This window comes from Ambystoma mexicanum, chromosome 2p (assembly GCF_040938575.1).
Source record: "Ambystoma mexicanum isolate Mex_15411 chromosome 2p, UKY_AmexF1_1, whole genome shotgun sequence".
NCBI classification, from domain to species: domain Eukaryota; kingdom Metazoa; phylum Chordata; class Amphibia; order Caudata; family Ambystomatidae; genus Ambystoma; species Ambystoma mexicanum.
This window is the reverse complement of record NC_090923.1, coordinates 1,395,716,945-1,395,744,900: the sequence shown is the minus strand read 5'-3', so window position 1 is coordinate 1,395,744,900 and position 27,956 is coordinate 1,395,716,945. Positions and strand designations below refer to the sequence as shown.

At 47.7% G+C, this 27,956-nt stretch overlaps 1 protein-coding gene across 2 annotated transcripts in view; it reads left to right on the top strand.

The window, feature by feature from the left end:
• Window positions 1-27,956, top strand: part of SCAP (SREBF chaperone) — a 1,420,607-nt gene that overhangs the window by 305,254 nt on the left and 1,087,397 nt on the right. For both annotated transcript variants that reach the window (XM_069645830.1, XM_069645831.1), the window contains exon 6: window positions 12,885-12,990. In XM_069645830.1, the coding sequence (XP_069501931.1) occupies window positions 12,885-12,990 (106 nt within the window). The remainder of the gene's footprint in view (window positions 1-12,884; window positions 12,991-27,956) is intronic.

The window sequence follows — 27,956 nt, the reverse complement described above, 5'->3', positions numbered from 1 at the left end:
TGAGTGAGTGAAGAAAAAGGGTTCCCAGTCAGAAAAAAACAATAGTTCACCAAAAAGTGCTGGGGGACTTAACCAGGTGAGGAGGATATCACACAAGATGGAAATTCTACGTAGCAGTATGCCAGGCGGTGTTTACAATTACATGTCAGACAGCGTTTATTTTTAATTGTGAACACTGCTGACCATGCAAGCATGGTCAGCAGTGTTCACAAATAAAAATTAAACTCTCCCCGACATGCAAGCATGTTGGAGGGCGTTTCATTGTAATCGTGAGCAGGCATGGCAAGCAGTGTCACAATCAAAAGTAAACTGTGCCTGGTATGCCAGCATGACAGGCAGCGTTTACTCACTTTGCTCTCTGTAAATTCTCGTCTAGGTTCTGGGAGAGGAACCTAGATCTTTCAGCTGTCCCACATCTGCCGTTTTAGATTTTCTGCTTTGCTTGACGGGTTGGGCCTCCAGATTCACAATGTCAATGAGTACCCAGTTGCTATCTTGGTTTTTTTTATTTTTTTTAATATTTGTATTAATTTTACAACAAAGCAATTCAAACTCCCCCCTCCCTTTCTCCCCCTCTCCCCATCCGGGATAGTTCTTCACAGTGCTCTGTACTCCGAGTGTCTCTACAACAATTTATCTAAACATGTCCAAGATCTTTATTTTGTGTGCGCACCATTGTTTCATATAGTCACTTTGTAAGTATTCCAGTGTCAGTGCCCAATCCTCCTTATATCTTAGATGGTTCCCTTGAAGATTGTAGGTTATATGCTCCATCGTTATATGGGACCATACTCTTCTTAGCCAATCTAAAGCTATTGGTGGGTGTTTCTGCTTCCATTTTTGGGCTATTTCCAGCCAAATTCCAATTACCAGGCCCATAAAGTTTCTTTTCTGAGTTTTGGTGAGGGTTCTATCGTTCGGATCACAAATCCCACATAACCACACCTCCTCCCCTGGGTCCCCCATGTCTGGAAACATTAACTTCATGTGTGCCTTAACATCACTCCAGTATTATTGTAGATTGGGGCAGTCCCACCATATGTGCCGCCAATTGCCTTCCCCCCCACAATCCCTCCAACAAGCCTTGGAGACACTCCTGTACATGGTGTGTAGTTTTTCTGGCGTATAATGCCATTGAAGGAGAATTTTCATCCACATTTCTTTTGAATGTATTGCTTTCGTTAATTTGGGTATCAGCTCCCATGTGTATTCCCACCATTCCCTGGGTATCTTTTTCTTTAGGGTCTTTTCCCATCTCTTTATGTATGGCCTTTGTACTTCCTCCTCAAGAGAATTTATAAATCTGTATATGTTCGAAACCAGCTTCCTGGATCCGTCGTTTATCATAATATATTTTTCAAATGGGGTTAATTCTCTAGCAGCGGCTTCTCTTATTAAGGGTAAATCTAGCCAGTGATATAGTTGATCATATCTATATCTATCTGTGGCGTTGATATTCAATAGTGTGGTACAGTCTTCAAATGTTCTTATCTGTCCTTCCTGGAACATATCCCCCACCATTTTGCAACCTGCCTCCTCCCATTTTAGAAATGCCTTCCTCTCGAGTCCTGGTGGAAATTCAGGGTTCTTAAATAGGGGCATGAAGGGAACCAGGTTTTTTGTTAATGTGCCCTTCTTTGTGGCTTTGTCCCATATATCTAGTGCCGACTGCATGATCTCACTTATTCGTAAATTGGGGTGTCTGTTTCCTCCCCAGCCATAGCAGGTGCCTCATGGGTGTGGTAGCTACTGCTCTATCTTGAGCTGCCCATAGCTTCTCTGAGTTTTCCGGTATCCATTCTTTCAAATTCCAAAGTTGGGCAGCCTCATAATATTTCCTAAAGTGGGGTAGTGCACATCCCCCATCTTTTCTAGCAGCTGTGAGAACTGTGTTTGCTGCCCTCGGCGTTTTCCCCTGCCATACGTATTCCGTGACCGTTTTCGTTAGGGATTTAAAGAATTTCGGAGGTAGCCTTATTGGGAGGGCCTGAAACAGATACATGAGCTATCTTGGTTTTTAAGAGAACCCCTGAGCAAGGCTCTTTTTTTCATATTTCTTATTTGTGCCCTTTTTGAGCCCATACATTCATTTTCTTTTAGACTGTTTACCCGGAAGGTAATTTTCCTGGTTGCCATCACTTCCATGAGATGAATGAGGGAGCTATATGCATTATCTGTTGAACCTACCTATTTGTCTTTCTCCAAAGAGAAGGTGACGTTGAGAGTTGCACTGTCCTTCCTTCTAAAGGTGACCTCAGAATTCCATTTCTCTCCAAAAATCAATCTTCCTGTGTTTTTTCCTAGGCCTCATCCTTCTAAGGCAGAGGAGCAAGTCCATCGGCTGGATCTGGTGCACGCTTTTAGCTACTAAGTCGCTCGGAAGAAAGACGTCAGGAAAGATGATTAGTTCTTTGTGGGTTATGGTGATGCCCGTTTGGAGAGGGCTGTGACTAAACCCACCCTATTGAGGTAAATCATTATCTGCACCTCAGATTGCTATTATCTGGCTGAGAAGGAGATCCCTGAAGATACCAGAGGTCTGGTTACCACCTCACCTCTACTCTATTGAGAGGAGGGGGGTGTCCCTATCCTGAACATTTGCCAAGCGGCTTCATGGGCTCCTCTGCTCATGTTCGCTAACCACTATTGCATTGATTCCCTTCCGGGGGAGCACGCTTGCTTCTGCAGAGCGGTCCTCCAGAGTTTTATGCTTTTAGGTGGTGCGCGATTGCTCTCCTCTTTACCCCAGATCTATGTACTGCTATGCGAGTCTGTCATAGATGAGGAATCCATGGGAGGAAGGATTACATTAGAAGAATAAATTACGTTCCTCTCTATTGTTTTTTTCTGGTGGATGTTCCTCCCATAGATTCATCGCCCTGCTAGCCTGCCCTATTGGCGGATTACTAGATATACCTCCATTGGTTCTGTGGTCCCTCAGCAACAGAGAGCTAGGAAAAAGGCAGAACTGGCGCATAGAAAATCCTCGATGAGGAATCGTTGGCAGGAATATCCATCAGAAAGAACATTACTTGAGTGGTTAGTAATTTGTTCATTTTAACTGAACCCAGCAGGCCTTATGGGAGCTCTGGTGATCCACTTCCTCCACTGTTGAGGCTTGCCAACTCTCTAAACAAGACTTTTATAGTTGACTGTAATGATTAAAATGAAGGCCCATGGATGAACTGTCAAGAATACTGAGCAGCAATGCATATTATGGGACTTTTAAGGAAAGGACCTCATGAAACTGCTATGCATAAGTGAGTCTAGAATTATACTGAAATCGGTAGATAAGTCCTTCGATAGAGACCTCTTGAGTGTCGGCACTACCCAACAGAGCTTCATGAATAGGGGAGTAAAATACTTATCTCCTACGTCCCGTCGCCTTTCTTCCATACCGGTTGGGCATCCCTCGAAAGCCATTTCAACTACAATGTGTTCCTTCCTTTTTAATTTTAAGTGTGCTGATCCTGCCCCCAGCACCACACTTCAGTCACTCTGTTCTGCATGTTTAGAAGCAGATGCCTGCAGTTGTTTCTTTAATGTGCCCAAATGTGCTCATTCCCATTGATGGAACTATCTGGATGTTCAAAACCAACCAGCACGGGTGGGGGGGGGAAGGGCAGGTCCCCAGCTCAGTGCTTGTTGGCACTGGAGATCTAGGAATGGGCCACTGGGAATGGGATACTCATCAAAGCAAGCCACCTAGATAGTGAAATCCACACCGTAGTGGACAGGTTGGGCAGGCTAAATTCAGCACATTTTGACAGGGAACTCAGCAAAAATCATGTGGTCCTGCAGGCAAACTTTAGGCATTGTCTCACCTATAGTGGACCTTTTTGCTACCCAGATAAACATCAAGTGCATCCTCTACACATCCTGGATTGGCCTGGAGAAAGACTATCTCAGGGACTTTTAAGATTGCTTGAACAGCAAACTAGTTTGTGCCCCACTCGACCTCCCACCCCCCCAAAACACACTATGCTTGGATGATGTCCACGTTCTGGTCCCGGAATCAAATATCCATGTTTTCCATTGGCCTGTATTGGCCTATGAGGGTTTGGTTTTCATACGAGCTCAGACATCTTGGGCTTTCCAAGACAACATGACTACCATTCAAGCGGCTAGGCAAGATTCCAGTTATAGCCATTATAAGAGCACGTAGATGCTCTTCTGCCACTAGGGTCTACAAAGAGTCCTTGTTGTTGCAGCCTGGATAATGTGCTTTCTTTCGTTTAGCTAGTGGACACATGTAGGACATAGACATAACTGGCAGCTATCGCGGTGTACCAGAACTTGGAAGAGCTAATGTTCTTTTCCATTCTGCCAATCCAGTAGTTAGGAGACATCTTGAGGGTCTAACCAGGCTTTTTCTTCCATCCAGGAGACCTTGTATGGTCTGGAATCTTAAAGTTGCCAACGCTGCTCTAGTGCTCACAACATTTGGACCTGTGGCCAGTGTGGGTATCTGGTTATTCAAATGTAAGTCAGACCTTCTGGTCGCCTTGATTTTGATGACACAAATTGGTTAGTCAAGCCTTTTCTGCATCAGAAACCTTTCTCGTGCTCTGCAAGAATAAAGTTGTGCTTCTCACGCAACCCTTCTTCCTTCCAAAGATCTTATTTTCCGATCAATTAAGAGGTTGTCCTACATGTTTACCACCCCCTCAATCTGGTGCAGAAAGAACCTTGGACACCTTGAATGTCCGGCAAGTGTTGAAGTTCTACTTAACTCACACCAAGGACTTCTACAAGTTAGAGCTTTTACATTCAGAGTGCCTTCTGCAGGCCTTGAAGGCTTATTGCTCAGTGAATGGTGGTATGTATTTTAGAGGCTTAAAAGATCCAGAGTGTATACCCTCATGTTTTACATGTGCTTGTGCCTTCAGAGCCAATGTGGCCTCTGTGGCATTTCAGAGACTGGTCTCGCGGACATCATCAGTATGTGGCTATGTGGGCAACCCATTTATGTAGTCTTTATTGCATGGACGCTAGTTCCAGATTTGATGCTGCTTTTAGGCAGGCTGTTTTGAAGAAACTCTTCTCCAAAGCTAATTGAGCTTCCTCCTCCCAGATGATGCTCATGCTGTGTGTTAGGGAGAATTCTCAGAAATGTGCCAATTCCCTCTACCTTAGAGACCCCCTGCAATTTTGCTGGATTTTGAGGACTTGATTTTTTTTAACCTGGAGAGGGTGAGACCCCTTTTCACATGTATTTTAATGTGATTTATGTACTCTGTGTTTCTTTTGGTTGGGGAGTCTGACAAACTCCATAGGCATCATCGTTCACATCGTGGCACACAGCACCTTTAGTGCAGTGACACAAAGAAGCCTCTTAGAATTCCCCAAAGGTTTAAATACCTTCTTTGGGATAAACTACTGTTTCCCAGAGCAGTAAAGTGAAATTGACTTTACTTACATTTGTAACTTTCTAGACCCAGCACACACTATCTTACAATAGGGTGCTGGAGGGGTTACCGAGTATCCCCTTTTGTCTAACTTCTCATGTAACATTTGAATGTTACCCTTTCCTCACTGAATGGCTGGTGGCAGTGGTTGCGTTTTTACTACCGTGGTGTGCATTTACCGCGGGCTGCCTTCGCAGCTGCAGTAAAGCACCCAACGGTGCCATTTTTGTCAAAATGGCCCCGGTCTTCTTTTTTCATAATTTCTTTGTGGAAAGGTCCTTCCTGAGATTTACTCTGCGCACCAAACCAGGTTTAGTCCCTTTGTTCGTTTTGCCTTTGGCAGGATTCACGAGTGAAGCCCGCCTCTGGCTCCAGGTTGTCTGGGGTAGGCAGGAAGTGAGGGAGGTGCCCGAAACTCCCTGTGCTTAGTCTCCTAGGAGACCCAAATGCACTCTGTGATGATTGGCTGGCTGACTGTCGGGCAAGGACAGCCACCCTGGTGGGTGACTGACAGCTAGGCTGGAATGAAAGGCAGAGAACTGTATAAAAGCCGAGTCTTTTGGCTTGAAGGCAGAGTTGACCACTGGACGAAGGAACCAAAGAAGAACTTGAAGAGGACTCCTGCTGCAACTTTTGGACCATTGGTTTGCCCAGTGAAGCCCTGCTGCAGTGCCGAAACGCCAAGTTCGCATCGACAGAGAAGCCCCTGCAAGGACGACTTCTCCCCCTGAGTTGGTGGGACCAATCAACTCCAAGGTAAGCCACCTGGACATCCATCTCGGAGCTGGTTGAATTTCCAGAGTTGCTGCTGGAGACCGTAGAGCCAGGGAGAGAAACACCAGATCATGTGCGTTGCTTTTAAGTAGGCCAAGAGCTCCAGGAAGATCCTCCAGACTCCAAAGAAGCAGGGCCGGACGAGCCTACCCCCCTCAACAGAGTGCAGGACCCCAGAAGCAAGGAAAGTCCATCCTCGACAGCCAGGAACCGCAGTGTTGCTATTTGTGGTAGACACGAGGAGCTGAAACACTGAACAGCCACTGAAAGTGAAATTTGCTAGTTGGATGTTTTGACCGTCCCAGTGCAGTGCAGGAGTCTCCAGACTTCCTCCCTCTTGTCCCCACGACTGAGGCCCAGGAACAGTGAGATCTGCAGACCTGCACAGGAACAGGAGTCATCTGGTGCATCTTTTCTTCATTTTAAAGGTACTGTATAAAGTCTAAGAGAACTTAACTCTTGCTGTAGAGTTGCTTGCATCTTCTACTACTCTCAAGTCTAACAGCTTGTGGCCCTACATTGATTCATCTTTTTCTTCAAAGACTTCTGAAACATTGCGCAAAGACTTTTCTACTTGCCTTCAAAGAAGTGCTTCAGCCTATCGAGACTCTTGCCCATTGACATTGGCGTCGCCTGTATTAACTGAATGATTCTTATTGGGGGATCTGAAAGTATTTGCCTGCTTAAGAAATATTTGTGGTAACTTGTTTGCTCTTATAATCTTTTCCTTTTTACTTGCTCTTAAGTAATTCTGAATGCCAACAGTAATACATTAATGTCAATTGAAGTCACCTGTGGGTGTAGGTCTCTGTTGTATGCCTTCCCAAATGGGTATTTACTGATTCTGAACTAAGAGATTGTGTAATTTTGAAGTAGATTTGTGTGGTGTTTTACAGTGCTCCCTTATGAAGAAGGCTTACATTAACTGACTGGTAAATACATTAATAATTGTTTTATCAAGAAACCCTGTGTGTAAGTGTTTGCTTGGATACTTGTCACTGTGAACCTCTGTAACTCCCCTACAGCTCAGATTGACCCCTCTTGAGATAAGCCTGGCTTCTCCTCCACGCTACCAACCTCTGTAGTACAGACTTATACCAAAGGTTGGGTTACTACTACCAGGAGGTCAGGGTTGTTGTAGTGCACCCTAAGGGTACTGTATACAATCTTGCCTAACACTGTGCAATCATCCAACCAGAATGGATGAAAGGTGGGGGGTGTAGGAGTTAGGAAATTGCTCACCTTTGCTACTGCTATATTCCTATTCCACTTCCTTCTAAATAGCCCTCCTTAGAGCTCTGTTAGGCAAGATTGTATGCAGTACCCTGTGGAAGACTGCACCAGCCTCGTCCTCTTGGCAATATATAACCCAACCTTTGGTATAAGCATGTACTACACAAGTTGGTAGAGTGACTGAGTAGCCAGGCTTATCTCAAGAGGGGTCAATGTGAGCTATAGGGTTGTAACAGAGATTCACAGTGACAAGTATCCAAATACACACTTGCACCCAAGGTTTCTTGATTCAACAATTATTTAACAGTCAGTTTGAATAGGCCTTCTTTAGAAGGGAGCAAATATATGTAACACAAAAATATACTTCAAAATACACACACTCAGTTTCTGTAAATCAGTAGATACCCATTTGGGATGGCACAATGACACTTCCTACACCCCGAGGTGACTTAACCAGGACACTGTGGACATTGATATATCACTGGTACATTTAGTGCAATACTGAGTTTGACGTAAAACAAAAAAATAAAGTTTTGGGGAATAAAACAATGGTTAACAAATATTCTTAAGCAGGTAAGTACTTTTTTAGCCCCCCAATGCAAAGTAAATTAACCCTTTCCCAGCTACACAAGTTATAGAATGTGTGACTTTTGTTGAGGGATAGTTAAAGCACCAAATTGAAGGATAGAAGAGTCTTTCAGGGAGCCAGGACTGTGATGCTGGAAATGCATTGGAGGGACAGGGCCTCCATCTCCCTGTCCTGTACTCCTTTTATCAAGTGTGTTCTTTGTTATTTTCTGCACAGGAGTCCATGTGGGACTCCTGGCAGTGCAGCTCTTCCTATTTTTGGTTTGGTAAACAGACCTTTGGGGATACCCTTATGGCACCCATGAGTGGGGGTACAATCCTGTACCCCTAGTGTATGTTTTTTGGCACCTGTGTGTGGCCCACAGAGCAGCGTATGGGCTGGTGGCAGCTTCATGCTGAATTTGACCGGTACTGGGAGTATCCCTCATTTTGGGATACCCAGGCCCCGCCAATGGAATCAGTTGATTCCTGACAGGAGACAATATGGCCCCTGTGGCCTCTTGCTTGTTACCTTTTTTTTCCAAAGTCCTGGGAAGCCATGACTCTGTCCCTTCCCCTGACTGGCCTTTGGGTGGAAGTTCCATATATGGTATTGTGGGGAAGTCCAGGCCAGACTGTCTGGAGCCTTCCCAATGACTGTATGTTGTGGGTACACCCTTGGGGTGGGACCTGAGTCAATGGAGTGTGTGACCAATATACATATATTGGTCTCCTAGCCATGCAACATGGCTAGGAGGCTAGGAGACCTCTTCTCTAGCTGGAAGTCGGTCCTCGAAAGGCTGCCGACCGGAGACTGGGACCGCAGAGGAATCTCGAAACGCAGCACCCAGACATCGAGGCCATCAAAGTCCATACTTGTCGACCAGGGTTCCGAGGATCGCCGTAACCGCTGGAAGCCCGTCAAAGCCGTGTTGCCCAGAAGCAGGGATAGCTTGACGCCGTGCCGCAGATGACCGGAGCCACAACGCTCAATTGCCTCAGAACACTTTGAATCAAAGACTCCCTTGCTCATCACCGTCGACCGCTTTGTCCCGCCGGAGAAAGTCAAGGTCGCTGATGAACCGAGGAGAATCCGCCGATGGGTTTCCTGCCACCCAAAGTCCACAAAGGCGCCAATGAACATCCGAAAGCCAGCCGTGGTCGAGTCCTGATCGCCGACGCCAAACGCTGACGACCCGACGCCCTTGCTGGGCCTACGTACTTCATTGACTCTTTGCAGCAACAAACTATAGTCATGGAGGTGCACTGCATGCCTCATCTTTGCAGGACAACTACGACCGATCATCGACGAGCACCGCCAGGCCCAAAGCTCCTGCTTTGACACCATTGTTCACCCTTTTCTTCGAGGAATCTCGACAATCCGTGGCTCCTGACTTAAAGGGAGTCAACTCAAGAAGGATCCATCGATGACCCGACGTATAACTCTGCTAAACCAGGTACATTGGGGTAGTAGAACATTTATAGAAGGAAATGAGACTCTGCTAAACAATATTTGGACTGGGCTTGTTTATTATCTTATTTACAGGTTGGGGGGGATCCTCACACAGAACTGTGCCTATTGGTAGGGGCCCAGTATTCGGCCAATTGTTTAACCAACTTGCTTTCCTCCCAAGTCTATGGTTGATACCGTTTTGCTATTGATTTGTATGCCGTTGGAAACTGTTAGCAGTTGGTGCATTTTAATGGAGTCAAAGAGTAATTGTGGTACCACATAGAAATTGTACATTTATCATTATAGCATTGCCTGAGCACAAAATGTGTTATTGTGTGTGTATATAACTTGAACCTTACTTGCATAAAGAACTGTGTTATCACTAACATAGGGTGTGGAGATTCGTTTGTGGGGGCTTGGGGACTACACTGTAATTAAGAACCAGCCCGCATCACCTCCTGAGAGCTTAAGCCTTGATTGCTCATCCAGGTTTACCAAAATAGAGAATCTTGGCTGGGGTGCTTCTACTCTGCCATATAGAGAGCAGGAGAACAGATACCCCCCTCCAGTCTCTACAAGGACAGCCAATGTTAATTGAGCAAAAGTCTAGGTGAGCTGAAGCACTTCTTGCAGGTAAGTAAAAAGTCTTGCACAATATTTTAGAAGTTTTTGTTGAAAATGAAATTACTGTATGGTCACAAGCTGGGAGGCTTGTGGGGGGCAAGCTGCAAGCAACTCTGCACAAGTAACCCAGCCAAGTCTCAACTGAGAACTAGCATGGCTACACAAGTTGTACAGTACCTTTTGGTTTGAAGAAATTGGTTCCAGCTCGCTTCTGTTCCTGTGTAGGTCTGCAGATCCTGTTGTTCCTGGGCCTCAGTCGTTGGGGCAAGAGGGGACTCCTGCACTACGAATTGAAGGTCGGCGGCAGCAATTGGCAAACTTCAGATCAGCTGTACTTTGTGGTTTCAGCTTCTCTCGGCTCTCGCAAATAGCACCACCGCGGATCTCGGATACCTTATGGACTTTCCTCGCATCTCGGGTCCAGCACTCTGTTGAGGTGGCTCAGGCTTGGTCAGTCAAGCGTCATGGGAATCCGGAGGATCTTCCTGGAGCTCGGGTCCGACTTAAAGACGACACACTCGATTCTGGTGTTCCTCTCCCAGGCAATCTGTTCCTGCAGCAGCAATGGAAGTACAGCCAGCTCCGAGAGGATTTCCAGATGAGTTTGTCTTGGGGTTGATTGGTCCCACCAACCCAAGGGGAGAAGTCGTCCTTTGCAGGGCTTCTCTAGTCGAGGCGAATTCAGAGCTTCAGCACTGGAGCAGGGCTTCACCGGGCAAACCAACGGTCCAGGAGTTGCAGCAGGCGTCTCTTACAATTTCTTCTTCGGATTCCTTCGTCCAGTGGTCATCTCTCCTTCCAAGCAAAAAGCCTTGCCTTTTAAGCAGGTTTCTCCATTCACTCGCAGCCTAGCTGTCAATCACACAGCAGGGTGGCTGTCCTCCAAAGACAGACAGACAGCCAATCACCTATGGGTGCATTCCTGTAACCAAGGGGATTAAGCACAGGGTGTTACGGGCACCTCCCTCACTTCCTGCCCCTGCCAGACACGCTGGAGCCAGAGGCGGCTTCACGAGTGAATCCCGGCAAAGACAAAATGAAAAAAGGGACCAAACCTGGTTTGGCGCGCAGAGTAAATCTCAAGAAGGACCTTTGCAACAAGAAATGACGAAAAAAGAAGACTGGGCCATTTTGACAAAATGGGCACCCATTGGTGCTTTACTGCAACTGCAATTGCAGCCCGTGGTAGAAACACACAATGGTAGGAAAAAGTTAACCGCTGCCACCAGTCATTAATTGTAGAAAGGGTAACATAAAAATGTTACATCAGAAACTAGACAAAGGGGATACTAAGTAACCCCTCCCAGCACTCTATTGTAAGATAGTGTGTGCTGGGTCTAGAAAGTTACAAAATGTAAGTAAAGTCAATTTCACTTTACTGCTCTTGTAAACAGTAGTTTCACCAAGAGAAGGTATTTAAACCTTTGGGAAAACCTAGAGACTTCCCTGTGCCACTGCACTGAAGGTGCTGTCTGTCACAATGTAAGGATGGATGCCTATGGAGTTTGTCAGTCTCCAAAGTCAAAAGAAACGGTCCAAATCACAGAAAAAATACATGAGAGAGGGGGAAAAAGGTCTCGCTCTCTCCAGGTTAGAAATAAAGTCCAGCAAAAAGATCTGGGGTTCTCTAAGGTACAAGGGAATTACCACATTTCTGCGAATTCTCCCTAACAAGCTCCCATAAAACGTAGTTAGTTGGTGCCAGAGCATGTGAAAGAGGGCGGACTAACGGATGGCGCTGTAGTGGGGACAGCAGGGACATCCTCCATTACCATAAGTAGGCGGGGCTTTAAAATGAATGGGGAAGGTATACTTTGTGGTGCAAATGGTGCAGGTGTCATTGCTATGAAGGGACGAGCCAACCAGTATGGTGGAAAGGGGACTTTAGACTAGGAATACAGCAGTCACTATAGTGAGTAGCTTTTTGTTATTGCATTCACTATCAAAATTGTCAATTTATGTTTCCTGTACTTGCTCCAGAGGTACCATAGTTATCTGTCAAGATCCCACCGAACCACGTAAAGGGAGGGGACATTTTGGGGTGCAAATGATACTGGTCCCTTCCCTATGAAGGAATGCCCAATCAGTATGGAGGAAAGGGGACTGTGCACTAGGTGTATAGTACTCACTAACCGTGCTCCAGACAAGATTTTGAAGTATGAGTATTCTACTCCCTATTTTTTAAAGTTGGGAGTAAAATGATTTTGTAGGGAGTCAAAATGTCTCATTCCCAATGAGAGTGTTTAATAAGCGAGTAAAATGTTTTAACTTTTAAACAGAAATGTTTTGTTTTTATGCACATTAAAATATAAATGTTCAACTCTTCAGATAAGGTAGTAATAATAGTAGTTTCTTTTTGTGGCACTACGTGTATGTCTGGTCCAAATATATCCTCGGAGCTGTGCGGATGAAAGCAGGGAGACATGCTCCTATGTGGCCATTTCCTGTTTTTTTACTCCCTATATTTATTTTTGGGGAGTATTTGCCTATTTTTAGGAAGTAAAATTGGCTGATACTTTTTATTCGTAGGTCTGGTCACTACAGTGAGTAGGTTCTTTTAATGCCACTCATATCTTACTGTGTCAATTTTTTGCTGCCTTTATTTGCCCACAGATACCATAGTTACCTGTCAATATCTCACAGAACCATTGCCTTCCGGTTTCTACCACAGACAATCTTTAACTTCCTGCCTGATGATCCCCACATAATCCTGGTCTCCCTTTCTGTACGCTGCAGAACAGTGGTTGCCTGTGGCTTCCCCTCAGAACTGCTCTGCTTGTCTCCACCCTTAGTTATGACTATATTATCTTTCTTTTGTATTCCAGACCTGCTTTTTGGTGTTCCTGGGAAGCAGAGTGGTGTGAGCTTGTACAACCGGAAGAGGATTGTGTCCTACACTGTCACCTTAGGGCTTCGACGATATGACTCCAAGTAAGTGTTGGACTGAGCAGTGGGTGATGAAGTGTTTGAAGTGTGTCCGTACCTTGGCATGTGTTCCATTCTGTTGGCCAGGTACTTTTAATCCTGACATAGTCATTCAGACATCTTACTGTCGAGGTTGAAAATATCTACATGCAGTGTCTCAAATGCTCTCTGGAATTTCCCTTCCTCCTGGCCAGTATGCCCAACTAACCCGGCCTCCATCAAGTCCTGCAAGTGTCATTAACAGATAGTTTTGCTGAATATTTCTAAACTTAATTGTAAGTGCTTTCCCCCTTTCTCAAGCCCCTTTTGGTATTTTTACCCATCGGTACCAAGAAAGCAGTATTTCTTGCAATGCATAGATTAGGAATTAGATCCCTGAGCAGCTCCATCCGTAAACAAGCTCTGCACCCCCCACATAGGTGGGGGGAGTGGCCTTTATTTGTTAATGTGTGTCTTATTCATTGGGTGAAATACACAGGTTGGTCGTTTCAGTCTAGTTTTTCCCTTGGAAATTTTGTAGCCATTTATGTTTAATGTACTGGCTTACAAATATTTTGGGCTGCCCCCATACAAATTCCTGACACAGATGCTGAGTCTCTCTCCTGCACTTCGGACTCTGCTTCATTAAATGACTAGGGCCTTTGCGATTTCCCTTTCAGTTTGGGCCCTTAAGTACAGACCTTCACTGCAACTTGTAGATCTTTATTAAGATGGAATTTCATTTTTGGGAATTTTGTAGGACATTTTAGGGCCACTTTGACTTTTTGCCTTTTCCTTTCTTATTTTCTGGATCTCTGACCTATTCTGTGCCAACAGGGACTTCTACTGCCACTGAAATCCTTTTTGACTGTTTGAATGTATGGTCCCATTGTTGCCCATAAGGGTCCAGGGAAATGTGTCCTTTTTAAGCACCCCCATTTGGCCCTGCAGTAATATCACCTTATATTGGTTTTAGGGCATAGGCTGGTGGCAGCTGTAATTTAGTTTTCACTTCACCAGGGGTACGAGCTGAAGAACATGTGCCAACATTTCAACTGACTGCTTTTTCTTGGAAGGAAGGTAGTTTACCCGTTGGAGGATTCTTGCTGTTTTTTGGCCGTTGCACTGTTTTAGGTCCAGATCTGGTCATAATGTCTGGACACTGTGTACTGGGCTTAACTCTGCCTCCTGTTTTCAGATTCCGAACATTCTTCCTGGCCTCCCTTGCCCTGTTGCTGGTCCCCTTTGTTGGTCTCCAGGATCACCTTTCTAAGGAACCAGGATGAATCCAGTGGTGTTATCACTTCTTTCCTGGCGGTGACCTCTCCCCATGTGGCCAGGGGACGCCAGCCGCTACATGATCCTAACCCTTCTTCTTTTGAGGATACCTCATCCATGCCCAATGCCTTAATGGCATATTATGTCTTCCCTCATCCACTTGGGAAGGGTACTGAAGACCTTCAAACAAGAACTGTATGCAAGCCGTCAAAATCTAACTTTTGCGACTCAAGAAAACACCTTCTCAGACACTACCTACAAGTCTTCCAGAACTGACTTGCCCTTAAAGATCACTAAGAACACTTAACCAAGTCTTCAAGAATGGGCTTCCATCCCCATAACTACTGGGACAAAGAAGATGAGCCGATTAATGCACAGAAGGCGAAGAGCAAAAGCTGTGCTCTAGTTGCGAGCGCATATATGTGGCCGGCAAAAGCAGCTGATTGAAGCACGCTGCTGGGGGGAGAAAGCGGCTCCTCTCTGAGGCTGTGGGGCTGGAGAGAGTTCTGTGGAGCCAAACAGCGCAAGGTCCAGGAAAAGGAAAGGTGACCGCAAGAGAGAACATCCTGCGGGAACGCCAGAAGCCGACGGAGGGCACCTGGAAGTTTGCAGGTGTTGAGAGGCAGCGTTTGCCTTATCAAAGCTTGAAACAAAGCACATCAGCCCAGCAGAAACTGCAAGAGGAAGAGAAGCTGTGGAATGGAGGCAGCAAGATGGAATGAAACGCCGAACGACTGCTACTGGCTTGGCGCGGGAGAATCAGAGTACGCCAGCAAGCGCTGGTGAGTCCACCCAGGGGGAAGCGAGGGCTCCAGGAAGTATTGGCAGCCATGCCAAACCCGAATATTTGTTACTGAAGCACAATAAAGAGAAAGATCAAGTGAGCATTTCTTTAAAAGGGAGAACGGAACAAAAATAAGAGACTTTCACGTTTGTGAGTGTGTGCAATACCCATATAAGAAAAGCCCTGGCAGGATAGTATACCAGGCAGATACCATATCAGAGAGAGCAAACATAAGAGACTATCAAGTTTGGAAGCGTGTGCAGAGCTCACACACGGAAAGCCCAAACCCTCAATGCCTTGCTTTTGTGGCTCGGATGGCTGCTACTAGGTGGCGTTGTGGAATGTGTGACTTGGCTCAAATGGACTTTCATACTTATATATATATTTCTGGGGCTTGTGGAATCTGCTTAGATTCACATGCTATGCATAAACCGACATCTAGTGGTAGCTGCAGAGTATTACATTTTTTGTATTCGAAACTCGAAAAGGGACGTCGACATGGCGTGCCAGTAATACTATCTGGTACCCCTACAAAATATCCCCACCAAAAATATGGCCTTTTGTCACGCCATAGGCAATATTTTTGGGGGGGATATTTTGTGGGAGCGCGGGTTGCGCGGGTGTCCCCTGCACTTTTTAAAATAATGCAGGCATTGCAGGGGTGTCCCCCGCAGGGTCCATGGGTCAATATCGCGGCAAAAATATGGGGATATTTTTGTATCGCAATATTTTTGCGGGGACATTAACAAATGGAACCTACTATCCCTAGTGTGACATGTACTGTACATATGGTCCGTCACGCATCGTTCCCTCAGATTGTTTCTTTCCGCCATCATAGTCTGACGCATATCATGGAGTTCCTTCTTGGCTGACGCCATTATTTAGTGAAGTTTAATTCTAGTATTTCTTTCTGTCCTTTCATCAACCGGTTACCGCAAGATCTTCGGCGACGGTGTTAGGCAAGATTGCATGCAGTACCCTTTGGGTGCACTACAACAACCCTGACCTCCTGGCAATAGAAACCCAAACTTTGATATAAGTCTGCACTACACAGGTTGGTAGCGTGTGGAACAGCCAGGCTTATCTTAAGAGTGGTCAATGTGAGCTGTAGGGGAGCTACAAAGACATTCACAGTGACAAGTATTCAAGTAAATTTTTACACACAAGGTTTCGTGATAAACCAATTATTAATTTATTTATCAGTCAGTTAGAATAAGCTTTCTTCAGAAGGGAGCAATATAAAACACCACACAAATATACTTCAAAAATACACACTCTGTTATCTAAATCAACAAATACCCATTTGGGATGACACACAGGCACTACCTACACCCCCAGGTGACCTCAATAGCTAGTGTGCTATTCACATTAATCTATCACTGTTGCATTTAGAATATTCTTAAGAGTAGTGTTAAAGAGAAGAGAGTTCAGAATGAAACAAGTATTCACCCAGATATTCTCAAGCAGCTAAGTCCTTTGAATGCAACCCCCCAATGCAAAGTTAGTTAATCCTTTCCTGGAAGGAAGGCAAAACACATAAGCAGCAGAGAAGAGTTATTCAGGGAGCCTAGGCCAGCCAATGTTAAGTTAGCAAAAGTCAAGGTGAACTGAAGCACTTCTTGCAGATAAGTGGAAAGTCTTTTCCAATGTCTAAAAAGTATTTGTAGAATAGAAGAAAATCAAAGTAGGGCCACAAGCTGATTAGGCTTGTGAAGTAAAGAAGCTGGCAGCAACTCTACACATGCAACCAAGCAAGTCTCCAACGAGGACAAGTGACTAAACAACAAGAGCTAAATTCTCTTAGACTTTACAGTACCTTTAGGTTGAAGAAAAAGTGCAGCTCTGCAGATCTCGCTGTTCCTGGACCTCAGTCGTGCCGCTCGCAACCGGCAAACAAGTAGCTGTTTGGTGTTTCAGCTCCTCGCGTCTACCGCATATGGCAACACCGCGGTTCCTGGCTGTCAAGATGGGCTATTTTTGCTTCTGGGGTCTCACACTCTGTTGGGGGCTCAGGCACGGTCAGTCCTGCTTCCTGGGAGTACGGAGTATCTTCCTGGAGCTCTTGGCCAGCTTAAAAGCAATGCACACAAACTGGTGTTCCTCTCCCTGGCTATCCAGTTCCAGCAGCGACTGCAGTGGATACTCGACCAGCGTTGAGAGGATGTCCATGTGGCCTACTTTGGAGTTGATTGGTCCCACCAACTCAAAGGGAGAAGTCGTCCTTGCAGCAGCTTCTCTGTTGATACGAATTTGGTGTTTCAGCACAGCAGCAGGGCTTCACCTTGCAAACCAACGGTCCAGGAGTTGCAGCAGGCGTCCTCTTCAAGTTCTCCTTCTGATTCCTTCGTCCAGTGGTCTACTCTGCCTTCCAAGCCAAAAAGCCTCGCCTTTTATGCAGGTTTGTCCCATTCATTTCAGCCTAGCTGTCAGTCACCCAGCCGGCCAATCAACTAAAAGCCCACTCTTGTCTGCTAGGAGACTAAGCCCAGGGAGTATCGGCCACCTCCTTCACTTCCTGCCCCCGCCAGACACCCTGGCGCCAGAGGCGGGTTTCACTCGTGAACCCCGCCAAAGACAAAACAAACAAAGGGACTAAACCTTGTGTTGGTGCGCCCAGTAACTCTCAAGAAAGACCTTTCCACAAAGAAATGGCGAAAAAAGAAGACCGGGCCATTTTGACAAAAATGGCACCCATGGGTGCTTTAGTGTGGCTGCGAACGCAGCCTGCGGTAAAATCCCACAATGGTAGTAAAAAGTAAACCACTGCCACCAGCCATTCAGTGAGGAAAGGGTAACATACATGTTACATGAGAAATTAGACAAAGGGGATACTAAGTAACCCATCCAGCACCCTATTGTAAGATGGTGTTTGCTGGGTCTAGAAAGTTACAAATGTAAGTAAAGTCAATTTCACTTTACTACTCTGAGAAACAGTAGTTTGTCCCAGAGAAGTTATTTAAACCTTTGGGAAATCTGAAAAACGTCCCTGTGTCACTGCACTTGAAGGTGCTGTGTGACACAATGTAAAAGATGATGCCTATGGAGTTTGTCAGACTCCACAACCAAAAGAAACATAGAGTACAAAATCACATTAAAACACATGAGATAGGGGGCGCGACTTGGAGCCGCTGCGTGTGGCATGGCTGCCTAGAACTCCTGGCTAACTAAGCAACGAGTGCAACTTTCCCAGTTCTCTGCTCCGTTAAGCTATAAAAACCATATAGCTGGAATGAGGAAGGAAAGGAGCTGAAATCGCTTAGGGGCCGTCTCTGTTATCACTGGTATTTCAGAGCACATCCGAATATAATATATCGGCTCGACGCGCAAGCAGAGAAAATGGCGGCTGCGACTTTCTGGAGTTCGGCGGAGCACGTACGGAGGGGGAGCCACCGTATGTAAGCAGCCTTTTGCTCCTGGCGTGGATGCAACGTGGGAACGGAGCACCTGGTCCTCAGATGCAGCGGTGCTGGACTCAACAGGCAGCTCCCCTAACACTGCAGTTCTGTGGCCCTAAGGCTCGGCTGGGTCCAACGTTCCCTGCAGTGGAACCGCGGCACCTGGCAGCTTTCCATCGGCTGCCTGCCCGGCACACCCCTGGTGACCTCTGAGTGCGGCGTGGCTCCTGCCGGAGGGAGCTATTCAAGTAAGCAACTGTGTCGCCCCGGCCACCCGACTTCATCTTCTTTCTGGCTCCTCTGGTTTCCGGAGACACAGTGATTGGGGGCCTGGATACCTGGCTGGACTCTTCCCCATTGCCCTCTCGGCCTCACTGCTATCCCCAAGCGTAGTTCCGGAGAGGGGCTCTCTCCTGCGGTGCCCTCTGTGATTTTCGGGGGGCGGTGGACTCTGTCGGACTGGCCCCAGGATCTCTTTGGCATCTATCATCCCCTTGCGGCGCCTCTCACATCTGAGTCCCTGGCCACTGTTGCTGGCCTGCCTGCCTAGGCCCCTTTGGACCATCCTGTTCGTGCTGCAGCGGGGGCTCCAGGTGTGCGGGCTCCTCCGCTGACCTTACATCAGAGGCTCCTCCGTGGGGAGGACCCACACTGCTCCCTCACGCCTCTGCTATGGGCTCCCGGGTTGTGGACTCTGCGACATGCTGGGCCTGATCTGCGGGGCTGTTCCACCCGCTGCTGCACTGCGGGCACCCCGCCACTGGCTCCAGTGGTGACGGATCTCAAGGCACTCTCTCTGGACGTGTTCTTGGGTGCCCCTGCTCATTCTATCTGGCCTCCGTGCGAGCTCCAGCAATCGCCTTCTCTGAGTTCTCCCACCGTAAAGACATTATTTCAAGACCCTCCCGCTGGCCAGACCTTCGCTACCACAGGATTGTTCTTTACAGAGCTCCTGCACCTTTGCCTGCTCCCAGCACTCCTGAATTCATCCCTGGGGGACCCCAGCACCCTGCCTTTCCCTTCAGCATAGAAGGAGCTCATATTGGGCTGAGCTCCCGCAAACGTTTTCTCACTTTCTTCCCGACTAGGGGGCAATAGGCTCCTCCCTGCCTCTAAACTCCCTCCATATCACAACTAGAGGCACTACCCACCAGCACCCCTTGACCATCGGTACCTGGGCTCTCCTGGGAAACCCGGCCAGGCGCGGAGCGGCCGCTCCCCGTGGATCTGGGAGGAGGATCGGGGGAATCTGGGTCCCCAGAGGAGGGAATCGAGAGGGCCTCCAAGTGTCCTCCCTTCTGTATCCCACCACCTCACAAGCAGCTTGCTGCTATGGCAAAAAGCAACAAGACCACCAAACAAACGGACATTCCCATGCTGTTGGGGAACAACGCCCTGGATAAACCGCGAAAGGCAGACTCTCTGGGAGAACAGTCAGTGCTCCAACCCTGCCCAGGAGACACCAGAATCTGAGAACTTAGCCACGAAAACGGATCGGAGAGACCTACCTGCTGCCCTAACTAAAGAAATTCAAAAAGGGACTGAGAATGTAACAAAGTAGATCGACTACCTCGACAAGAGTATGCTTTATGTGAGCAATCCTATGAATGGGAGAAAGGCCAGGAGAGATTGCTGGCCCTAGAGGCGCACTGTGAGGCACTTGAAACGAAGCAGGAGGACGCGGAGAACGGGGCGAGAAGGAATAACATCCACCTCAGAGGAATTCAAGCGTCGGTCCCCGACGCAGACCTGGAGGGTTTTGTTCGAGACCTGTTTAGGTTCATTATCACGCTCCCCGATGACTCCCCATTGGAGTTAGACCGGGTCCACAGAACGACCCCGAGACAGTCCAACTCTGTTCCTCCAGATGTCTTTGCCAGGGTTCCTTTCTTCAAATTAAAGGAAGAAATTATGCGGGAAGCACGATCAATGCAGCAAATCTCCTTCAGAGGGTCCACTATCCTATTATACCAAGATCTTGCAGCCTCCACCCTCCAGAAAAGGAAAGCCCTCAAACCACTTACCGACTGGCTACATGAAAGGAAGACTCTCTACTGGTGGGGCTTCCCAACATCGCTAAAATTCTCATGGGAGGGCTTGCAGCACCATATTTTCACCCTGAAGGAGGCTGCAGAGTTTATGGGCGTCGCAGGAGAGGCCGAAGTATCGGATCCAGAGGTACATTCCCAGGAACTCGATAAGAAGCACTCTGCAGCATCTTGGTCAAGGGTCAGCATAAAAAGCAGAATCCGGGGCCCTCCCCGCAAAAAGCCAGACTCAATTTGACTCAAAGCTCCCATAGGCTGGAATTCTTAGATCCATGGGCTCTCCCTTTGTCGGTGAGCCCTAATGGTCCTCGCTAGTCTGGGATGTAACTGGTGGTCCTATCACCCCCATGAGGAGCTCCCGGATCGATGGGTAGAGAGATCAGGGCGAGGGTGGGGAGGGATTACTGATGCTCCTTTGGTTCCTGTATTACAGAGCAGTGATTGGCACTGCTTGTCGAGTCTGGTCTGCACTGTGCCCTAGAACATTTGATTTGCTCGTCCGCTGCCGCGCTGGGCGCAATTGGCCATTGAGCTCATTGCTAGAGCTTTTCCAGTTGCCCCGTTGGGTATGATGGTTCAATGGATTAGTGGGTGGTGGGGAATGGGGGAGGGGGTGGGAGTGGGAGGAGGGAGAGCCCGGGGGTTATCTCTGGTTGGTTGAGTGCCTGCTGTCCTCTCCTCTCTCAAGTTGGGGATAAATATTTCATGGTGATTTTTACTTCCTTTGTTGAAACACACTGTCATTGCATCTACTCCTCTGCAGCAAGTCTTGCGCCCGGGCGGGTCTCTCTTCTCAGCCAATATTACCACCTCTCCACATGGGGCAAGACGTTAGTAGCACACTCAAACTCATCTCCTGGAATGTCCAGGGCCTTAACTTTTCCGGGGGAAGTGCAGATCAGTGGAGCATAGGTTCGATCTGTTATTGGGGGACATAGTTCTTGTCCAAGAGACTCATTTATTGCAACCAGATGAATAGCGCATTAGAATCAAGAGATTCCAAAAAGCATTCTTTGCCTCCTCAGGGGTGAAAAAAAGGGGTGTAGCTATTCTGCTGAGTGCAAAAGTCCCCCTATCCAGAATCACTGTAAAGAGGGCCCCTAATGGGAGATTTCTCCTGGTCAAGGGACTGTTGGTTGAACGCCCTATTACCATAGCCACGGTCTACTGTCCTAACTCTGCTCAGGATAAGTTAATTGATGACCTCATCCCAACTATCCACGCATTTACAGAAGGGGTCCTCTTCTTGGGTGGGGATTTTAATCTGGTCCCGGATCCCTTGTTAGACCAAACTTTTCCCCCCAACTAAATCCGATTTCACCCAGGCTCTGTCCTTTGCTAGGCTTCTCAGGGAAACGGGAGCAGTGGTTGCCTGGAGACTGTTTAATGCTGGGGCGCGGGATTAGACCCATTACTCGCATGCACATAGGGGTTTTTCACGTATCGACCTACTACTTATCTCAAGCGATAGCTACCCATGCCTGGATAGGGTGGAGATTCTCACCCAGACTCTCTCGGACCATGCCCCTATATCCCCAGTCCTTAGGATATCGGGCCACCCTCCACCACCCCAACGGTTCTGGAAACTCTGACCCCATCCTACTGGACAAGGTCATCCGAAGAGAGATTGGCGAGACGCTCACCAACTACTTAGCTGAAAACGTCACTCCTGACACGAAGTTTGCAACCACCTGGGATGCAATGAAGGCAGTGGTGAGGGGGGCACTAATCAGTGCAGGGGTGGAACGGAGCTGAATATCTTGTTTAGAGGTGGCATAATTAGAGCAAGAAGTGGCTTCCTTGGAGAAAGAATTACACTGCGGCTGGTCACGGAATACACAGCCGGGCCTTAATGAAAGCCAGGATTGCACTAGAAATGCACTGGGCTGAATGCTCTGCCAGATCTTTAGCCTTCACAAAACAATTCTGTTATAGTAAGGATAATAAAGCGAACCGAATACTTGCATACAAACTCAAAAAAACGCACTGCAGGAATAACATTCCCTGCCTTCTCGATGCTGATGGTAGAGCTCGGTACACGGAGGTGGATAAGCTGGTGGACCACCACAAAGCTATAATGGCCGGACTGCCAAAGGATCCCAGGTACCTGCCCTCTTTTTTTTCCTTCCTTGCGATTCTCGTCTTGCCTCACATCTATCTGCCCTCGAAAATCCAATCACAGCGGAGGAAATAATAGACGCCATTAAATCTTTAAAACACACCGCTCCAGAGCCCGACTGCCTCACCGCAAAATTCTATAAGACTTTTCTACAAGACTTTTCTACAAATCCTGACCCCCCAGCTTGTCAGCTTGTTTAACTCCTTTCTCATCACGGGTTCAGTCACCAGGTCCATGGCGGAATCGCTAACAGTTCTTATCCATAAACCGGGGAAGAATCCAGAACTAGCCTCCTCCTATAGACCAATTGCCATCATGAATAATGACGGGAAAAATATTTTTGAAAATCTTAGCAACACGACTGAAAGCCTATCTTCTTGACCTTGTCTCTTGCGATCAGACGGGGTTCATCCCGGGAAGGGGAACGCAAGATAACATCCGTCAAACCATTGATATTGTAGAAAGCGCCCAAAGAATGGGGGAGAGCATGGTGGTCCTGTACTTGGATGCGCATAAAGCTTTTGACCTGGTGGACTGGGGCTATCTCAAAGCGACGCTCTCACACTTGGGGGTTCTGGCCAAATTTTATTAAATGGATCTTGGCCAATTATCAATACCCCTCTACCCAGCTTCGAGTTAATGGTGCCAGGTCCGAGCCCATCAGGATTACTAGGGGTAATAGGCAGGGCTGCCCCCTCTCGCCACTGGTCTTTGCCTTGTCAATGGAGCCCTTTGCTGCACGGTTCCGATGCAACCCGTGCATAAAAGGGCTTACAATAGGGAAACATGAATATAAGATTGCGTTATACGCAGACAATGTGTTATTAACCCTAACTGCTCCCCTCTCTTCCCTGGATCCCCTGTGGGAGGAAATTGAGGAATTTGGCCGGGTCTCTGGGTTTCAGGTTAACCTGGGCAAGTCATCAGCTCTAGCAATCAACCTCTCCAAAGCCCAGCGGATAGAGCTTGAGCCTCGTTTACCAATCCCCTGGGCAGGGTTGGCTATCGAATACCTTGGGGTGTGGATCCCCAGTGACGTCTCCCTTCTCTATCAATGTAATTTCCCTCGTCTATGGGATGATTTTCAGAAAGACTTGAGGCACTGGGAAAACCAAGAGATCTCCTGGTTCGGGCAAATTGCCGCCGTGAAAATGAACTTGCTCCCAAGACTGCTATACCAATGCCTGTCTCTGCCGGTCATCATCCCATCGAGTGAACTCCGCGTCCTTCAGAGGAATATATTAAAATTCGTCTGGGGAGGAAAGAAGCCTAGAATTTCAAAGAAAATTTTGCTCCAAGGTAGGGTCACGGGAGGGCTGGGGGTCCCGGATGTAGCTAAAAACGCGCTTACAGCACAATTATCCCATGCGTACACCTGGACTCTGTCTGCCAACCAACCATTATGGAGACAGCTAGAGGAGGAATGGTGCCCCTCTCCCCTATCAGGCCTACCCCACCTACCTGCTATCAGAATGCAGCCCAACCTGGGCCCGCTCACAGCTACAATGGTCGCTGTTAACTTCTGGAAAGCGACAGCGAGAAAATGGGGCATTAGAGGTTTGAGGGGCCCGCTCACTCCTATTTGGTATAACCCAGGCTTTTCTCCCGGGAATCCCCCACGTAGCTTCTCTGCATGGAAGGAAGGTGGGTTAGAAAAGCTGTCAGAACTCCTAGAAAGGGGCTCCCCCATCACATTCGAGGGATGCAAGGAGAAGAAATTTGGGGTGGGGGAGGCGCAACGATTCCATTATGTCCAGCTCCGACATTGTGTTTTCCATAGGTCGATTGGAGAGAGTGGGGCCAGAGACCTAACTGCATTGGAACTCTCCTTGACCACAGCTGCACCCAGGGGCAGGGTCTCTACTCTCTATCGCCTCCTGGATAGATACGACCCATTGAAAAAAGATAAGTGTATGCTTTATTGGGAGAGGGACCTAGGCTGGGAAATTAAGGTGGCTGAGTGGGGAAAGACCTGGGATCAGTTACCCAAAAGCACACAATGTATCACCAATAGGGAAGGTGGATATAAACTATGTTACAGGTACTACATCACCCCAGCCCATCTTCATAAATCTAACCCTGAAATGTCTCCAAATTGCTGGCGTAGGTGTGCGTCCGAGGGCAGTCTGTTTCATCTACTATGGACCTGTCCCAAGGCGGAGACTTACTGGAGAGAGGTGACAAACCACATAAACGCAATTACTGGTCTCGCTTTCCCATGGGATCCCGGCATCATACTTCTGGTGGAGAATGGGGGTGGGGAGTTCCCACTCGCTGGTCGGCTCTCTCGACTCCGCACACACCTCCTACTAGCGGCGAAGGTGGCAATGGCTAGACTTTGGAAGCATGCGGACGGTCCCTCTGTCCCCCTGTGGTGGTCTAAATGCTGGGAGATCGCAGTGGCAGAGGTGGCAGAGAAAGGCACAGCCATCCGTACAGGAAACTTGAACTACTTCCTAACGACCTGGGCTCCCTTTATGGACTACTCTGATCAATTTCTTGCCCTTACCAGGAGACCTCCTTTAGCTCCTTTTGGCTACAAGGCTGACACACATGTATGGCTGTGAGAAGGGTGGAGTGCGCACTGTGCGATTCAACTTGCTTTAATCTATGGCCAAGCTTCTGTACTCTCTCTGCTTTACAATGCGATGCAAATGTAAGTGTGTTTTTGTTCATGATCACTTTAATAAAATGTTAAATTGAAAAAGAAGACACATGAGAGAGTGGGAAAAAGGGTCTCGCTCTCTCCAGGCTAAAAAATAAGTCTTCAAAATCCAGCCAAGTTGCTGGGGGTCTCTAAGTTAGAGGGAATTGGCACATTTCTGAGAATTCTCCTTAACACTGGCTTCAAGAAAAAGTTTGTTCGTCGACAACGGCAACTCTTGTCTCGATGATCCTTTGTCTACTGACCCTCAAGACCCCACCGGGCCTCGCCCCTACACAGTAGGGAGAGCGGGGGGAGGTTCATATTCTAGTCTCGCTAAGACAATGTATATTCCCCTTTACTCCAATTTATTTCTCCAGGCTGCCATATTTATACATCATGGAAAACGCTCCTTTTCCCTGGAAGGATTTGCACCGGATGTGCACCCTTTGGGTCCCCAGGGACCACGCCGAGGAACAGTGCAAGTCTTGCAAACTGTTCTGGCCAACAACTCTAAAGGACCGCAAGACAAAGCTCTGGGCCCATCACACCATGCAGGCCGAGGCCGCCATGGACTTCGAGAGAGCCTCCAGCAATGGTAGTATCAACATCTTAAGTGAAGCCGAGGGTGATCAGGATCCCTCAGATTCCCGCGTGCGAGCCCCCGACCCCAACAAGCAGGTCGGAGTTGTGCCATGGGGACGGCACTGAGCGGCTCAGGCACAACCCTCACGGCCGGAAATCGACCACGTCGTCAACCGATAGGACACACGCGGTGTCGAGGAGAAGGTCCGAACATTCCCTGTCCTTTGGGCCATCGCGGTCGCGATCACTACATGACGGGCCCCCGATACCGATGGTAAAGTCAGTTTCAAACACCACGTCTAAATCAGGGAAATCCTCTGGTGCCGCCGACGTCGAGAAAAAGCAAAAACAATATTCAAAATTGAGCGAGTTGATTAGAAAACACATCCCTGACACCCTACTAAAGACCAGAACTTCGAAAAACCATAAGTCTTCGACGCCCCAGGTTAAAAAGTCACAGGCTAAAAAAAGTAGGGATTACACTAGCCCTGAAGGCACTCTTTCAGAGGCTATGCATCATAAGAAGACCCCTACCCCAGAACCTACACCTGCTCCACCTACTGCTGCTCCACCAACTCCTGCTCCTACTGTGTTGACAAGCTCCTCCCAATGGACCCCAGAACAATTTGATAGGGTCATGCAGAGAATGTCCAGTTTTATGAACTTCTTTGATGAACACCCAAAAGTCCGCCACAACCTTCAGGGGCCCCCGCAGGGCAGGACAGCAGACACTTGGCGTGCAGCCAAGAAAGCCCCCCTGCACACCACGCAGGCTACCACCTCGTCACATCAGGATCTAGGTCAGGACACTTGTAACAATCAAGGCTCCTAAAACACAGCTCTCACTGATCATCGCTAAGGTGAAACAAGTAGTCAACTGCATCCTTAAAAACAACCTGGATGCAGCGGACAATGCAGGAAGAATCGTGGCAGAAGGCCCACTGATTAAACGCCACACATGGCTACGTTAATCGGCCTTCAAACTAGAAACCCAGGCTACTCTCTTAAACATGCCCATTGAATCCAACACTTTGTTTGGCAAAGCAGTGGAGGACGCACTTAAAAGCGCAAAAGAGGAAAAGGATACCCTCAAATCCCTGGGGCCGCTCACTAACAAACACTTTGGGCAAAGAGGGGGCTCTAATTCTCGCCGGTTTAGATGACAGAACTCGCAACGGTCCTCTAATTACAACTAAGATGGGCAAGGTTCATACTGGGGTTCGTCGCAAGGGTAGTCCTCCAAACAGGGTTTTCAAAGAGGCCAAAGAAGATCTAGGAGTAGGGGCAGATCCTCCTCTGAAAAGAGGGGGATCAACCACCCCAACCCCCCAATCCCCCTAAGCAATGACCACCCGCTACAGGTTCCCTCCCATGCCACTCCAGTAGGAGGTCGTATTTCATACTTCACCAATGCATGGGAGGGGATCACTTCGGCCAAGTAGGTACTTTCCACCGTGGCAGGGAGTGGGGTGGGGGTGTTGCAGCTGATGATCCAAACACCAGCCGACCATCCGCCAAGACAAAGACAGACTTCACAGGAGGAATAACGTATCCTGTTGGAAGAGGTGAATGCTCTGCTTCTAAAGGATGCCATAGAAATCGTCCCGGCAAACCAGGTAAACAAGGGTATTTATTCAATGTACTTCCTTGTGCCGAAAAAAGACTGAACTATGCGCCCTGTCCTAGACCTGCGCCCGTCAAACTCCTATGTCAAGCCACAAAGATTCTGCATGGCAACGCTACAGGAGGTAATTCCACTACTAAAACAGGGGAACTACATGGCAACCTTGGATATGAAAGATGCATACTTTCATGTTTCAATGTTCCCACCGCACAGAAGGTCCTTGCATTTCAAAATAGCGAAGCAACACTACCAATTCAAGGTGCTACCCTTCGGCATACCCTCCACTCCAAGGGTATTCACCAAGGTACTAGCGGTGGTTGCAGCGCATCTATGCAGAGAATCAATCCCAGTGTACCCTTATCTGGACGACTGACTGATAACAGGGTAATCCCCCTCAAATTTGCAAGCAAAATACCCAAAGAACAGTCAATCTCCTGTTCCAATTGGGATTCTCAAGCAACGAGAAAAAGTAAAATCTCGTTCCATGCAAGACCAAACAGTTCTTAGGAGCTGTCA